The 17720-nt window shown below is 46.0% G+C and overlaps 1 protein-coding gene across 3 annotated transcripts in view; it reads right to left on the bottom strand.

Moving 5' to 3' along the window:
* LOC142145032 (uncharacterized) overlaps window positions 1–17720 on the bottom strand; it is a 93277-nt gene that overhangs the window by 43548 nt on the left and 32009 nt on the right. For all 3 annotated transcript variants that reach the window (XM_075204483.1, XM_075204485.1, XM_075204484.1), the window contains 4 exons: window positions 17148–17231; window positions 14785–14903; window positions 11586–11700; window positions 8094–8165 (listed from right to left, as the gene is read on the bottom strand). In XM_075204483.1, coding sequence (XP_075060584.1) covers window positions 8094–8165; window positions 11586–11700; window positions 14785–14903; window positions 17148–17231 — 390 coding nt within the window. The remainder of the gene's footprint in view (window positions 1–8093; window positions 8166–11585; window positions 11701–14784; window positions 14904–17147; window positions 17232–17720) is intronic.

Below are 17720 nucleotides of genomic sequence, written 5' to 3'. Positions count from 1 at the left end.
CAGGGAGGGGAGAGACAGGTGAGGAGTGACCGAGAGACAGAGTGAGAGAGAGACAGAGAGAGGAGAGACAGAGTGAGAGAGAGAGACAGAGAGGGGAGAGACAGGTGAGGAGTGACCGAGAGACAGAGTGAGAGAGAGACCGAGAGGGGAGAGACAGGTGAGGAGTGACTGAGAGACAGAGTGAGAGAGAGAGACAGAGAGGGGAGAGACAGGTGAGGAGTGACCGAGAGACAGAGTGAGAGAGAGAGACAGGGAGGGGAGAGACAGGTGAGGAGTGACCGAGAGACAGAGTGAGAGAGAGACAGAGAGGGGAGAGATAGGTGAGGAGTGACTGAGAGACAGAGTGAGAGAGAGACAGAGAGGGGAGAGACAGGTGAGGAGTGACTGAGAGACAGAGTGAGAGAGAGAGACAGAGAGGGGAGAGACAGGTGAGGAGTGACCGAGAGACAGAGTGAGAGAGAGAGACAGGGAGGGGAGAGACAGGTGAGGAGTGACCGAGAGACAGAGAGGGACAGACAGGTGAGGAGTGACTGAGAGACAGAGTGAGAGAGAGACAGGGAGGGGAGAGATAGGTGAGGAGTGACTGAGAGACAGAGTGAGAGAGAGACAGGGAGGGGAGAGATAGGTGAGGAGTGACCGAGAGAAAGAGTGAGAGAGACAGAGAGGGGAGAGACAGGTGAGGAGTGACAGAGAGACAGAGTGAGAGAGAGACAGGGAGGGGAGAGATAGGTGAGGAGTGACCGAGAGAAAGAGTGAGAGAGACAGAGAGGGGAGAGACAGGTGAGTAGTGACAGAGAGACAGAGTGAGAGAGAGAGACAGAGAGGGGAGAGACAGGTGAGGAGTGACCGAGAGACAGAGTGAGAGAGAGACAGGGAGGGGAGAGATAGGTGAGGAGTGACCGAGAGAAAGAGTGAGAGAGACAGAGAGGGGAGAGACAGGTGAGGAGTGACAGAGAGACAGAGTGAGAGAGAGAGACAGAGAGGGGAGAGACAGGTGAGGAGTGACCGAGAGACAGAGTGAGAGAGAGAGACAGAGAGGGGAGAGATAGGTGAGGAGTGACCGAGAGACAGAATGAGAGAGAGAGACAGAGAGGGGAGAGACAGGTGAGGAGTGACTGAGAGACAGAGTGAGAGAGACAGGTGAGGGGAGAGACAGGTAAGGAGTGACCGAGAGACAGAGTGAGAGAGAGAGACAGATGAGGAGTGACTGAGAGACAGAGTGAGAGAGAGAGACAGAGAGGGGAGAGACAGGTGAGGAGTGACCGAGAGACAGAGTGAGAGAGACAGAGATGGGAGATACAGGTGAGGAGTGACTGAGAGACAGAGTGAGAGACAGAGACAAAGAGGGGAGAGACAGGTGAGGAGTGACCGAGAGACAGAGAGGGGAGAGACAGGTGAGGAGTGACCGAGAGACAGAGTGAGAGAGAGAGACAGAGAGGGGAGAGACAGGTGAGGAGTGACCGAGAGACAGAGTGAGAGAGACAGAGAGGGGAGAGACAGGTGAGGAGTGATTGAGAGACAGAGTGAGAGAGACAGAGAGGGGAGAGACAGGTGAGGAGTGATTGAGAGACAGAGTGAGAGAGAGACAGGGAGGGGAGAGACAGGTGAGGAGTGACTGAGAGACAGAGTGAGAGAGAGACAAAGAGGGGAGAGACAGGTGAGGAGTGACCTAGAGACAGAGTGAGAGAGACAGAGAGGGGAGAGACAGGTGAGGAGTATCTAAGAGAGAGACAGGTAATAAATGTGTGAGAGAGTGACAGGTGATAAGAGACACAGAGAGAGAGGCAGGTAAGGAGTGACTGAGAGAAAGACAAGTAAAGATGGACTGAGAGACAGGTGATGAATGACAGAGAGTAAGGAGAGACTGAGAGACAGGTGAGGAGTGATTTGTCACATTTACACAGATATTGAGAATAAAGAGAGAGGGACAGAGAGGTAGAAACAGGTGAGGAGAGACCTAGAGACAGAGTGAGACAGAGAGGGAGAGACAGGTGAGGAGTGACCGAGAGACAGGTGAGGAGTGACCGATAGACAGAGTGAGAGAGAGAGACAGAGAGGGAGAGACAGGTGAGGAGTGACCGAGAGACAGAGTGAGAGAGAGAGACACAGAGAGAGAGGCAGGTAAGGAGTGACCGAGAGACAGAGTGAGAGAGAGAGACACAGAGAGAGAGGCAGGTAGGGAGTGACTGAGAGAAAAAAAAGTAAGGAAGGACTGAGAGACAGGTGAGGAGTGATATGTCACATTTACACAGATATTGGGAATACAGTTCAATAATTAAACCTTTTAGACAGTGATATATATAGATTCCAGTAAGACAGGCGCAGTGTAACTGATACTTAGATACAGTGATACTTCCTGCCTATTATCACAGTCATATCATTATCGTTGTCCTCATCGTGATTATTGCTAGTACTGTCATCATAACCTTCATCATCCGCAACATCATCATCATTACTTATACACGTCATCATCAACCAAATGGTACACAGGAACGCTGGAGCAGGATGACCCAATACTCTGGCACCAGCATGGTGTAAGAGTAGGCCTTAAATTGTGCTAGTGGCCAATGAGATACCGGCGGAGTGATGTCATCGGCCGCCAACGGGGATCCGGATAGCGCATGAGCAAAGGAGCCGACAGTCCTGCCGGAAGTATTGCCTGGCAACCAGACGCGGCGGGGAAGTGACAGGTGACCGTCTTGAAGGAGCGCCTGACAGTATATTCTCTTCTCTTCTCAGTCTGTTGTTTACAAAATTCTTTGAGTAACTGAGGGGCGTGTAAATCCTGTTTGTCCACCCAGAACCTCTCCTCTGGACCGAAGCCCCTCCAGTGAACCAAGAATTGTTGGCGACCATGCAATGTGCGAGAATCCAAGATCCGACTAATCTCGTACTCTTCACCAGAGGAAGACTGGATGGGTACAGGGCGAGACGGAGGCTGGAAGAATTTGTTGAGCACCAGTGGTTGTAACAAAGAGACATGAAAGGTGTTGTGGCACCTGAGAGAGGAAGGTAATTTCAACTTGTAACAGACAGGAATGATGGCCTGTGAAAAAGGGTAAGGTCCAATTAAACAGGGTGCCAGCTTCATAGAGGGTATTTTGAGTTTCAGGTTACTGGTGGATAGCCACACCTGGTAATGTTAAATGGCTTTAAGCAGTTTTGCTTTAGTCCAAAACTAAATGAGCAAAAACTTTCGAAGAAGAGAATCAGCAGCGTGAACAGAGCAGCCAGAGGAAATAAAAGGGTCTGGAAGAATGGGGTGGGTCCCAAACACAATAAAGAAGGGAGAAAATCCCTTAGACTCATGGACATGATGTTATGAGAAAATTTGGCCCAAGGAAGGAGCTGAGACCAGTTGTTCTGATTCTCGGAAGAAAAGCACCAAAGGAATGTCTCCAGGTCCTGATTTATTCGCTCTGTTTGGTCATTAGTTTGGGGGTGATACCCGGATGAAAACTTTAACTCCATGCCTAGATTTTGACAAAAAGCTCTCCAAAAACGAGAAGTGAACTGGGCCCCACGATCCGAGATGATCTCCTTAGGACATCCATGAATCCTAAAAATTTCCTTAATGAAGGTAACAGCTAACTGACTAGTAGAAGGCAGCCCACATAACGGGACAAAGTTAGCCATCTTAGAGAACCTGTCAATGACAACCCAGCACTGGAAGGAGGGTCTGTGATGAAATCCATGGAAATGCTCTCCCAGGGGGACATAGGAATGGGTAGAGGGTGAAGCAACCCGGCAGGAACTTTCCTGGAAGTCTTATGTTGGGCACAGGTTGTATAAGCAGTAATTAATTTGCGAATGTCCGAATGAATAGAGGGCCACCAGAAACGACGGCATAATAATGCAGCAGTCTTCTTTGGTCCTGCATGACCAGCAATGCGAGAAGAATGGTCCCAACGTAAAGCTTTTGGTCTTAAATTGGCTTCCAAGAAGGAACGACCAGGAGGAGAAGTACAGATCTTTGCTCGGGTAAGAGCTAAATTGCTGGAGGAGTCGATGATAGGTTGAGGCTCCAAGGGCGTCAGACTGTCAGAATCATCAAAAGAACGTGATAGTGCATCCGCTCAGCCGTTCTTAACTCCGGGACAGAAGGTAAGGACCAGATTGAACCGTGCAAAGAAGGATGCCCAATGAGCCTGTCGAGGGTTAAGACAGCGGGCCACATGAATAAATACAAGGTTTTGATGATCCGTGAAAAGGGTGACTGGATGAAAAGCGCCCTCCAATAAATGACGCCATTCCTCAAGTGCGGATTTGACAGCTAAGAGTTTTTTGTCACCGATTCAGTAGTTGCTCTCACTGGGGAGAAACTGTCTAGAGAAAAATCCACAAGATGTGTGAATGCTGGTAGAAGATTTTTGAAAAAGTACCGCTCCAATTCCAACAGATGAGGCGTCTACCTCAACGAAAAAGGGCCGTTCATGATCCAGTTGGACGAGAACAGGGGCAGAGGAGAAGGTCTTCTTTACAGTACGAAAAGCTGTTACCGCCTCCGGGGACCAGACTTTAGGATAGGCAGACTTCCGGGTTAATGCTGTAATGGGTGCGATGATGGACTAGAAGTCCTGAATAAGTTGCCGGTAGTAGTTGGAAAAACCTATAAATCTCTGAATAGCCTTAAAGCCCTGGGGCTGAGGCCAATCCAAAATGGTGGAGACTTTAGCAAGATCCATCTGTAACCCTTTGCCGGACACAATGAATCCAAGGAATAGAACTTGAGACACTTCGAAAATGCATTTCTCTAGATTACAGTAGAGGCGATGTTTGCGTAACCTGGATAAAACTTCTTTGACATGAGCAGGATGAGAGAAGAGGTCCCTGAAAATCACAATAATATCATCCAAATAAACAACTACAGAAGTGTACAGTAAATCTTGAAAAATTTTGTTGGCGAACGACTGAAAGACTGCAGATGCATTACAAAGGCCAAAAGGCATCACAAGGTATTCAAAATGCCCATCTCTAGTGTTAAAAGCCATCTTCTATTCTTCTCCTTTCCGTATTTGAATCAAATTGTAAGCTCCTCAAAGGTCAAGTTTTGTAAAAATCTGAGATCCGTTGATTCTGTCAAACAAATAAGGGACACCGGATAATGATTCTTAACAGTAATATGATTGAGTGGACGGTAGTCAATACAGGGATGCAAAGACCGGTCTTTCTTCTTGACAAAGAAGACATGGCCTCAGTCTTAAGCCGGGAAAGTGGGTAAACCTGACCCTTAGGAACTTGTTTGCCAGGAATCAACTCGATAGGGCAGTCCCAGGGAAAGTGAGGAGGGAGGGTTTCAGCTTCAATCTTACTAAAGACGTCCCGAAATGAAGAGTAGGCGGAAGGAAGAACAAAGTCTGCGTAAATGGAGTGGCAGAAGACCCGAGCAGCTGGAGGAGAAATCAAGGGCAGACATCTTATAGGATACTCGGGACCCCAGGCAGTGACCTGGGCACGACCCCAGTAAAATTGAGGGGAATGCATCCGGAGCCACGGCAATCCTAATATTAGTGTATTAATGGATTTGGGCAGCACCAGGAACTGGATTGTCTCTCTATGTAAAGCTCCTACCCAGGTGAAGTAACGTAGGAGATTGAACCATTGCTGACACGATTACCATCTACTGCCGTAAGAGAAAGTGGCTGAGGCAGTGATTGCAGAGGTATTTGGAGCCATGAAACGAGAGCCGCTCAGATGAAGTTTCTGGAGAAGCCAGAATCCACAAAAGCCATGGTAGGATGAGATCCTTTGGGGGTAACCGGAGTGACAGCCATGAGAAGCTCAGAAGTATCCTTGAAATAGGGAGCGAACGCAGAATCTCCTAAGACGGCCTCCCCTCTAGCGTCTAGGAGGGAGAGTTTCCCGGTCTCTTAGGACATTGAGAAGATGACCAGGATCACCACAATAAAGACAGAGACGTTGCTTGAATCGCCTCTCCCGTTCCTCAGAAGACATCGGGAACATCCAATTTACATGAGTTCTTCCAGGGGTGTCACCGAATTCTGGAACTGGGGAACAAAACATCTGGAAGGAGATCGTTCCTGTGTTCGTTCTCGATAGCGCAAGTCTACTCATAATGATATGAGTGTATTTAGATCCGACGGCAATTCCCTAGAAACAAGCTCATCCTTGATGTGATCCGCTAAGCCCTGCCAGAAGGTTGCTACCAAGGCCTCGTTGTTCCACTTTAACTCTGATTCAAGTGTACAGAACTGCACCGCGTATTGTCCTACAGTGAGATTACCCTGGCAAAGGTTTAAAAGACCAGAAGCTGCTGAAGACACTCGCCCAGGTTCATCAGAAACGCTCCTGAAAGATTCAATGAAAGATGCAGAATTACCAAAAAGAGGATCATTACACTCTCAGAGTGGGGAAGCCCAGGCAAGAGCTTGTCCGCTCAGGAGAGAGATTATGAAGGCTACCCTGGTCCGCTCAGAAGGGAAAGCACCAGAATTGCATTTGAATTTTATAGCACATTGGTTCTAAAAGCCTCTGCACCTTTTAGGATCTCCATCAAACTTTTCCGGAGGTGGAATATGCAGACTGGAGGAGGAGGAAGTAGAGGCTGTAGACACAGTAGGCGATGTAGAAGTGGTAGAAACTACTGCAGTCATGACTGTCAGGGAACTCTGTAAGGCATCTAGTCGAGTAACAACCCCTTGAAAACACTGAAGGAGGCGGGCTTGAACTGTCTCATGCTGCTCTATTCGTTGTGCTAGGTGAAGAAGTAGCTCGCGGGTAGACGGTTTACCTGTACCCTCAGTAGTCATGGCCAGAGTATACTGTCACAACTTGATACGAGAAGTACCTGCGAATGTTGGCGCAGCTCAAGTAGAAGGTGTGGAGTGTAATGTGCCCCCAGTCTTCTCCAGGAACCCCCGCAAGGAGGTATGGGTTTTGCCGCAGGAGACGCGCAGGTCGCGGTCCTTTACTGAGCTATATAGCGAGGTACGAGAGAGAGAGTAGTCAGGCAAATCGGGTCTATAACGTGCTGGCAGTGGGTACACGGGGAGAATCCAATGGAATGGTCAGACAAGCCAGGTCGGTAACTTCCAATGGCGAGAACAGTACAGAAGGAGAATCCAATAGGATGGTCAGACAAGCTCAGGTCAGAAGGAAACACTGGAGAGCAGAATGAATAATCAGGAAAGCCAAATGGTACACAGGAACGCTGGAGCAGGATGACCCAATACTCTGGCACCAGCATGGTGTCAGAGTCAGCCTTAAATACTGCTAGTTGCCAATGAGATGGTCGGGGATCCGGATAGCGTCCCGTTGCCTAGCAACAAGGCGCGCATAAGCAGAGGAGCTAGGCAACCAGACGCGGCGGGGGAAGTGACAGGCGACCATCCCAAAGGAGCGGAGGGACGTCATCATCGTGTTCACTTTCATCATTACTAGACTAGAGCTAAATTGTAAAACCTGTTCCACAAAGTGTTCGCCTTGCTCTGAATTTGGCAGTGACATTTTGCATGTTTTGTACAATTTGGCCTTAAGTGTTTCACGTTCTATCACAGCCACAGAGCAGAATTAATTGGCCGCCTACATTCAGCTCTATTCATTCTGCGAAATGTGAATTTACAAATATCTATGGCATTCTGCAGAATGGCCAAACAAACGCAAAATTGGTAGATAGTATCACCAGAACTTGGCACATTTCGGCAGAACGTCCTGCTCCGTAGCAAAATTGATTTGTGTGAAATCAATGCGATTTTATTCATCTCTAATCATCACTGTTACCATCAACATCACATTTGACTACAGTCTTCTGTGCTGTTTGCTAGCTACTGCAGTGCTGTAGATGCAAATTCATTATAATCATTAATATTTAGCTTAACAATCATTATCACACCATTACAACGCCGTCATTACACCATAGGCACTTACAAACTCTCATCTGGACCCTGAACAGGGAGTAGATTAAGTTTTATAATTGTGTCTGTAATGCCTACACACTTCTAACTCCATGTAAGGTCTTTAGTAGTTCATTAGATGTGGAAACTGTAATTCTCAGTTCTATGATTATGAATGATACAGCCCACAAACCACCCAGGAAGTCTTTTGCCTTTCATCTGTCGGATGTGTTTTCATACCATGATCTGGCTGGCAATGTCCCTCAGATCTTGATGTCCGCGCCCTCCCTTATTTACACCGGCAGAATTCCTCTGGGAGAGAAGCACAGATAGGATTTATAGTGAATCACTTATGTAGAAAGTTCCTTACAATGGTGTTATGGCAGTAATAGTAACAACTCAAAATACAAACTTCTAACCGGGGATCCGGCAGATAGGGACAATATTACTCTCAGAGACTCTTGTTAAAGATTTGGAAATCAGTATTTTGATTTTATTTGCTTTAAACGACCAAGGATCTTACAATTCACAAAAGCCTCAGTGATCCACCCGTAAGACCAATTATCTCTGGGATCTCATGGATGTCTTCTCATTTGTTCCTCAATGCTTATCTACAACTTTTAGTTTACAATTTATCAAGGATCCCACTGCTCTGATTAACATCTTGGACAATGTACGGTGGTTTAATACTTCTACACTTGTCACCAGGCGCGGGCTGGAAGAGGGAAGCCCGGGGGGCACACAGGCGGCCGCATCACATGAAACGGGATGCGGCCGCATCATTGATGACGCGGCCGCATCGCCTGTCATGTGATGCGGCCGCCTGTGCGCTGATGCAGCCGCATCTCATGTCATCAGATGCGGCCGCCGGTGAAAAGGTGGTATATTGCATCCGGGGGGCGGCCGGCCAGCCTACCCCCACGGCCCTAATAGCGGTCTGACTGAGCCCCCCTACCCCGGGCCAGCCCGCCCCTGCTTGTCACATAAATCTTTATACTCAACCATCATCCATGATCAGTGTCTTACACCTATCTCCTGGCTTCTTAAAGAGCAACAAACCTACTGAATATAGAATATATTATATAGAACTTCTCTGGATTTGTATGACATTTCTTATAAGTCACAATGACTTTAATATAATGGAGAATTCTACTGAGGCCCTTGGAACAGCCATGGGTACATCCGCGGCACCAAGCTTAGCCAACTTGCTGGTATCCTCCATCTGGTGGAATAACCCTTCTATTACTTTTATTAACACTTGGTGTCGTTATATACATGACCTGGGGCCTGATTCATTAAGGATCTTAACTTAAGAAACTTCTTATTTCAGTCTCCTGGACAAAACCATGTTACAATGCAAAAGGGTGCAAATTAGTATTCTGTTTTGCACATAAGTTAAATACTGACTGTTTTTTCATGTAGCACACAAATATCAACTTTAAATTTCAGTGTACAAATAAGCTATCAAGTATTTTAGTTCTTTATATGGACAGCGATCAATGAGGAATTTGAAGCTTTATTTTTCAGGACCTCACTAATTCAGTCTAATTCTAGTATTTTACATTAAACCTGTAAACCAAAAGTTGACTCAAGAAATCTTAGGACCATACATAAAAGACTCAACTCAACCTCAACTAATATAAATATATATATAGAGTGCTAATAAAACAGTTTTTCTCTGCATTATAAGTATTTTATTTGTTTTTTATAACTCAGTAGTAAATGGATTTAATTATTTTATATTTTGGGACCATGTAGTATTATTTTATAGGGATATTATTATACTTATCTAAGTTGTACATTTTTGTATGTTTTATTGGTTTTACATACATTTCAGCAGTAATCTGACTGCACTGTGAGCAAGTTCAGAGGTTACTGGTATAACAAGAGCTGCGTCTCCTTTCTCTTCCCAGGTTCAGAAAACCAGGATTCACAATACATGAGATAAATCCAGACTCTGGGGATTAGGATGTTGTGACTGAGCCACGTCGTGTATCCGACAATATCTGGAGGACTGTTTCCGTTACATAAAGGGTCCATCAGGGATACTCACAGTATCTGTAAGTACCGCCTTGCAGGCTGTATGTACGGGGCTACGTGGAGATACTATAGAGGGAGCCGAGTAATACTTACACTGCTTTATTTCACTGACACATGTAATGAGTTATACAATACACATATGTTATAGATGCACATACAATACACATATGTTATAGATGCACATACAATACACATATTATAGATGCACATGCAATGCACATGTTATATATGCACATACAATGCACATGTTATAGATGCACATACAATGCACATGTTATATATGCACATACAATGCACATGTTATAGATGCACATGTTATATATGCACATACAATGCACATGTTATAGATGCACATACAATTCAAATATGTTATAGATGCACATATGTTATAGATGCACATACAATGCACATATGTTATAGATGCACATACAATGCACATGTTATAGATGCACATACAATGCACATATGTTATAGATGCACATACAATGCACATGTTATAGATGCACATACAATGCACATGTTATATATGCACATACAATGCACATGTTATAGATGCACATACAATTCAAATATGTTATAGATGCACATATGTTATAGATGCACATACAATGCACATATGTTATAGATGCACATACAATGCACATGTTATAGATGCACATACAATGCACATATGTTATAGATGCACATACAATGCACATGTTATAGATGCACATACAATGCACATGTTATAGATGCACATACAATGCACATATGTTATAGATGCACATACAATGCACATGTTATAGATGCACATACAATGCACATGTTATAGATGCACATACAATGCACATGTTATAGATGCACATACAATACAAATATTATAGATGCACATACAATACAAATATTATAGATGCACATACAATGCATGTTATATATGCACATACAATGCACATGTTATAGATGCACATACAATGCACATGTTATATATGCACATACAATGCACATGTTATAGATGCACATGTTATATATGCACATACAATGCACATGTTATAGATGCACATACAATTCAAATATGTTATAGATGCACATATGTTATAGATGCACATACAATGCACATATGTTATAGATGCACATACAATGCACATGTTATAGATGCACATACAATGCACATATGTTATAGATGCACATACAATGCACATGTTATAGATGCACATACAATGCACATGTTATATATGCACATACAATGCACATGTTATAGATGCACATACAATTCAAATATGTTATAGATGCACATATGTTATAGATGCACATACAATGCACATATGTTATAGATGCACATACAATGCACATGTTATAGATGCACATACAATGCACATATGTTATAGATGCACATACAATGCACATGTTATAGATGCACATACAATGCACATGTTATAGATGCACATACAATGCACATATGTTATAGATGCACATACAATGCACATGTTATAGATGCACATACAATGCACATGTTATAGATGCACATACAATGCACATGTTATAGATGCACATACAATACAAATATTATAGATGCACATACAATACAAATATTATAGATGCACATACAATGCATGTTATAGATGCACATACAATGCACATGTTATAGATGCACATACAATGCACATATGTTATAGATACAGAGTGGAACACAGAGGTGAATATTTTGCTCCGTACCTTCTCCTCCATGGCCCTCAGGATGGTATCTGCCTGTTGCCACAATGAGGCGGCTTCTAGAGCCAGCTGCAGGCTCTGGTGATGCTCTTCTAGAGTGGTCTGGATCCTCAGCCACCTATCGGGACACACCGGGAGAAATAAACCACTGCTTCTGAAAAGAGGGACAGTATCCCGCCTCCCCTCCCCCTATCCTAGTCACGTAATGCTGGTGATTATTGTGTTCTCTAAAGAGCCTAAAAGTCATTAAATAATTACAAAATATACAACTGTGCAGCATTCTGCATTGAGGATCGTTCACTTGGATAAGGTTTGGGTGAACATTTGTGGGATTATGGACTGAGATGGAAATGTAAGGTATAAATAAAATGAAAACGTCACTTCATAGTCCGACTACACCTTCTTCAGACCGCCCCTTATTAATTTAGAAAATTCTGCTCATTCCATCCGCATTTATTTCTCAAGTGTACTAGAACATCAGTATTCACATTTCTACGTATTATTGTTTTCATATCACACAAATGGGAAGGCCCCCATTTTTCATATGGGTAAGGAAGCGCATGACTGCAGCTATCCCCGAGACACTGCGCCTATCCCGGAGACACTGCGCCTATCCCCGAGACACTGCGCCTATCCCCGAGACACTGCGCCTATCCCCGAGACACTGCGCCTATCCCCGAGACACTGCGCCTATCCCCGAGACACTGCGCCTATCCCCGAGACACTACGCCTATCCCCGAGACACTGCGCCTATCCCCGAGACACTGCGCCTATCCCGGAGACACTGCGCCTATCCCCGAGACACTGCGCCTATCCCCGAGACACTGCGCCTATCCCGAGACACTGCGTCTATCCCCGAGACACTGCGCCTATCCCCGAGACACTGCGCCTATCCCCGAGACACTGCGCCTATCCCCGAGACACTGCGCCTATCCCCGAGACACTGCGCTTATCCCGGAGACACTGCGCCTATCCCCAAGACACTGCGCCTATCCCCGAGACACTGCGCCTATCCCCGAGACACTGCGCTTATCCCGGAGACACTGCGCCTATCCCCGTGACACTGCGCCTATCCCCGAGACACTGCGCCTATCCCCGAGACACTGCGCCTATCCCCGAGACACTACGCCTATCCCCGAGACACTGCGCCTATCCCCGAGACACTGCGCCTATCCCCGAGACACTGCGCCTATCCCGGAGACACTGCGCCTATCCCCGAGACACTGCGCTTATCCCGGAGACACTGCGCCTATCCCCGAGACACTGCGCCTATCCCGGAGACACTGCGCTTATCCCCGAGACACTACGCCTATCCCCGTGACACTGCGCCTATCCCCGAGACACTGCGCCTATCCCCGAGACACTGCGCCTATCCCCGAGACACTGCGCCTATCCCCGAGACACTGCGCCTATCCCCGAGACACTGCGCCTATCCCCGAGACACTGCGCCTATCCCCGAGACACTGCGCCTATCGCGGAGACACTGCGCCTATCCCCGAGACACTGCGCCTATCCCCGAGACACTGCGCCTATCCCCGAGACACTGCGCCTATCCCCGTGACACTGCGCCTATTCCCGAGACACTGCGCCTATCCCGGAGACACTGCGCCTATCCCCGAGACACTGCGCCTATCCCCGAGACACTGCGCCTATCCCCGAGACACTACGCCTATCCCCGAGACACTGCGCCTATCCCCGAGACACTGCGCCTATCCCCGAGACACTGCGCCTATCCCGGAGACACTGCGCCTATCCCCGAGACACTGCGCCTATCCCCGAGACACTGCGCCTATCCCCGAGACACTGCGCCTATCCCGGAGACACTGCGCCTATCCCCGTGACACTGCGCCTATCCCCGAGACACTACGCCTATCCCCGTGACACTGCGCCTATCCCCGAGACACTACGCCTATCCCCGTGACACTGCGCCTATCCCCGAGACACTACGCCTATCCCCGTGACACTGCGCCTATCCCCGAGACACTACGCCTATCCCCGTGACACTGCGCCTATCGCGGAGACACTGCGCCTATTGCGGAGACACTGCGCCTATCGCGGAGACACTGCGCCTATCCCCGAGACACTGCGCCTATCGCCTGAGACACTGCAGCTATCGCCAGAGACACTGCGCCTATCCCCGAGACACTGCGCCTATCCCCGAGACACTGCGCCTATCCCGGAGACACTGCGCCTATCCCGGAGACACTGCACCTATCCCGGAGACACTGCGCCTATCCCCGAGACACTCCGCCTATCGCGGAGACACTGCGCCTATCCCCGAGACACTGCGCCTATCCCCGAGACACTGCGCCTATCCCGGAGACACTGCGCCTATCCCCGAGACACTGCAGCTATCGACAAAGACACTGCGCCTATCCCCGAGACACTGCGCCTATCGCCTGAGACACTGCGCCTATCCCCGAGACACTGCGCCTATCCCCGAGACACTGCAGCTATCGCCAAAGACACTGCGCCTATCCCGGAGACACTGCGCCTATCCCTGAGACACTGCGCCTATCCCCGAGACACTGCAGCTATCGCCAAAGACACTGCACCTATCGCCAGAGACACTGCGCCTATCCCCGAAACACTGCGCCTATCGCCTGAGACACTGCAGCTATCGCCAGAGACACAACGCCTATCCCCGAGACACTGCGCCTATCGCCAGAGACACTGCGCCTATCCCCGAGACACTGCGCCTATCGCCAGAGACACTGCACCTATCGCCAGAGACACTGCGCCTATCGCCAGAGACACTGCGCCTATCGCCAGAGACACTGTGCCTATCCCCGAGACATTGCGCCTATCGCCAGAGACACTGCACCTATCACCAGAGACACTGCGCCTATCGCCACAGACACTGCGCCTATCGCCAGAGACACTGTGCCTATCCCCGAGACATTGCGCCTATCGCCAGAGACACTGCACCTATCACCTGAGACACTGCGCCTATTGCCAGACACATAACGCCTATCGCCACAGACACTGCGCCTATCCCCGAGACATTGCGCCAATCACCAGACACATAACGCCTATCGCCACAGACACTGCGCCTATCGCCAGAGATATTGCACCAGATCAGTAAGTGACCTTTCTCGCCTCTAATGCTATTTCTGGAAATGATACATCTGGTTGTGACTTGATGTTAATATTACAGTGAGGTCTCTCTAACAGCCCCTTCCCCTCTCAGATCCCAGCTCACATCCTATTCAGGTGTTTCCTTCTGGTGGATGTCCCTTTGCTCTCCGCTCGTCCTTGTTTCTCAAGCTTTTGTGCCAAGCTGTTCATGTTGTCCTGCAGGTTGCGGTAATACAGCTGATCCTGAAAGATAAATGCAGATATTATACCTACATCCCCCATATTATATCTATATCCCACATATTATATCTACATCCCACATATTATATCTACATCCCCCATATTATATCTATATCCTCCATATTATATCTATATCTCCCATATTATATCTACATCCCACATATTATATCTAGATCCCCCATATTATATCTACATCCCACATATTATATCTATATCCTCCATATTATATCTATATCCCCCATATTATATCTATATCCTCCATATTATACCTACATCCCCCATATTATATCTATATCCCACATATTATATCTACATCCCACATATTATATCTACATCCCCCATATTATATCTATATCCTCCATATTATATCTATATCCTCCATATTATATCTATATCTCCCATATTATATCTACATCCCACATATTATATCTACATCCACCATATTATATCTACATCCCACATATTATATCTATATGCTCCGTATTATATCTATATCCCACATATTATACCCGTATCAACCATATTATATCTAATCCCCTATATTATATCCATATCCCCTATATTATACCCATATTCCCCATATTGTAACTATATCCCCCATATATACCCGTATCAACCATATTATACCCGTATCCTCCATATTATACCTACATCCCCCATATTATATCTATATCCCACATATTATATCCATATCCCCCATATTATATCTATATCCTCCATATTATATCCATATCCTCCATATTATACCTACATCCCCCATATTATATCTATATCTCCCATATTATACCCGTATCCACCATATTATATCTAATCCCCTATATTATATCCATATCCCCTATATTATACCCATAACCCCAATATTATATCCATATCCCCAATATTATATCCATATCCCCCATATTATGTCCGTATCCCCCATATTATATCTGTATCCCCCATATTATACCCGTATCCCCCATATTATACCCGTATCCCCCATATTATACCCATATCCCCAATATTATATCCATATCCCCCATATTATGTCCGTATCCCCCATATTATATCTGTATCCCCCATATTATACCCGTATCCCCCATATTATACCCGTATCCCCCATATTATACCCGTATCCTCCATATTATACCCATATTATACCCATATCCCCCATATTATATCCATATCCCCCATATTATATCCATATCCTCCATATTATATCCATATACTCCATATTATACCCGTATCCTCCATATTATATCCATATCCCCCATATTATACCCGTATTCTCCATATTATACCCATATCCCCCATATTATGTCCATATCCCCCATATTATATCTGTATCCCCCATATTATACCCGTATCCTCCATATTATACCCATATCCCCCATATTATACCCGTATCCTCCATATTATACCCATATCCCCCATATTATACCCATATCCCCCATATTATGTCCGTATCCCCCATATTATGTCCGTATCCCCCATATTATGTCTGTATCCCCCATATTATACCCGTATCCTCCATATTATACCCATATCCCCCATATTATACGCATATCCCCCATATTATACGCATATCCCCCATATTATACCCGTATCCCCCATATTATACGCATATCCCCCATATTATACGCATATCGCTCATATTTTACCCGTATCCCCCATATTATATCCATATCCTCCAACTGGGTAACACGTGCATCCTAATAACCAGCACTTAGTGCCCATATTCTTCATTACTGATCAGTGAACAACCTGTGATGCACAATCAGCATTTCCTTAATAAAACCCCTTGTGGCCTTTTTTTTTGGCCTACTTACCCCCCTCCCCCCTCTTGAGGTGGTAGTTATTATTTATTAATGTGAAAGACGCATTATCCATATAAAATGTAATGAAATACAAACACCCGGCATCCGACATTAACCGCTTTATAAATTCAATGAGAATATTCTTTCTTGCAGAAGTCCAGATAGAAATAGCAATTTAGTAATCTGATGTCTGCTGGAGGGGTCACTAGGCAATCAGCCAGGGAACCAGCGTATCTAGGGAGGTGTCCAAGTCCATGTCTGTTATCAGGATCCTGTAGAATGTAAGCTCTTGTGGGCAGGGTCCTCTCTACCTATCGTCTCATGTCTATCTACTGTCTGACTCTCTCGTACGTCCTGTCATGTCTCCTGTGTAACTCCTGCTTACTCATTGTCTTAGTTATATATATCTGCATTTGTGCAACCCTCTAACGAAATAATAAGAATAAAGAGTCACCTGCTTCAGATCCAGGATTCGACGGGTTAATTGCATTTTGTCAAAGTTCTCATCCAGGAGAAGGCTGAGCGGCGGGTTCTCTTCCTGGGGAGACAAAGACCAGAAACTAATAAATACACCCATCTATTAGGAAAGAGAATTGATTACATTCACAAATATTCCTGGACAGATTGTAATCAGAACATCAGAAATCGCAGAATTGTTTACGGATTGCAAGCTCCTATTCACACCACAGTGACCCATATATTTGCTCTAATCATTTTGCACATCCATCGTGTCTATTGTATGCAGTGTGAGTGGCTGGAGACGATACCAGGGAGTACCCCTAAACTACCCCCTGGTCTTTATAACTGCCCTATAAAAGATGTGCAAATTGTGGTAGGTTGGCGGGGCTGGCTGGAAAATATAACTGTCACTTCAAAGTCCACCCTCCTACCACTTTAGCACCACCATTCATTCATTTAGACCTTCTCTCCTGAACTACTCTTCAGTTTATTCTTACTTTTGTCTTCGCTGACTCTTGAGAGTGATGGGACATCAGGAACGTATTTAGTACATCTGTCACTTTGTGTG

The sequence above is a fragment of the Mixophyes fleayi genome, chromosome 3 (assembly GCF_038048845.1).
Source record: "Mixophyes fleayi isolate aMixFle1 chromosome 3, aMixFle1.hap1, whole genome shotgun sequence".
Taxonomy (NCBI): Eukaryota; Metazoa; Chordata; class Amphibia; order Anura; family Limnodynastidae; genus Mixophyes; species Mixophyes fleayi.
This window is presented reverse-complemented; position numbering and strand designations above follow the sequence as displayed.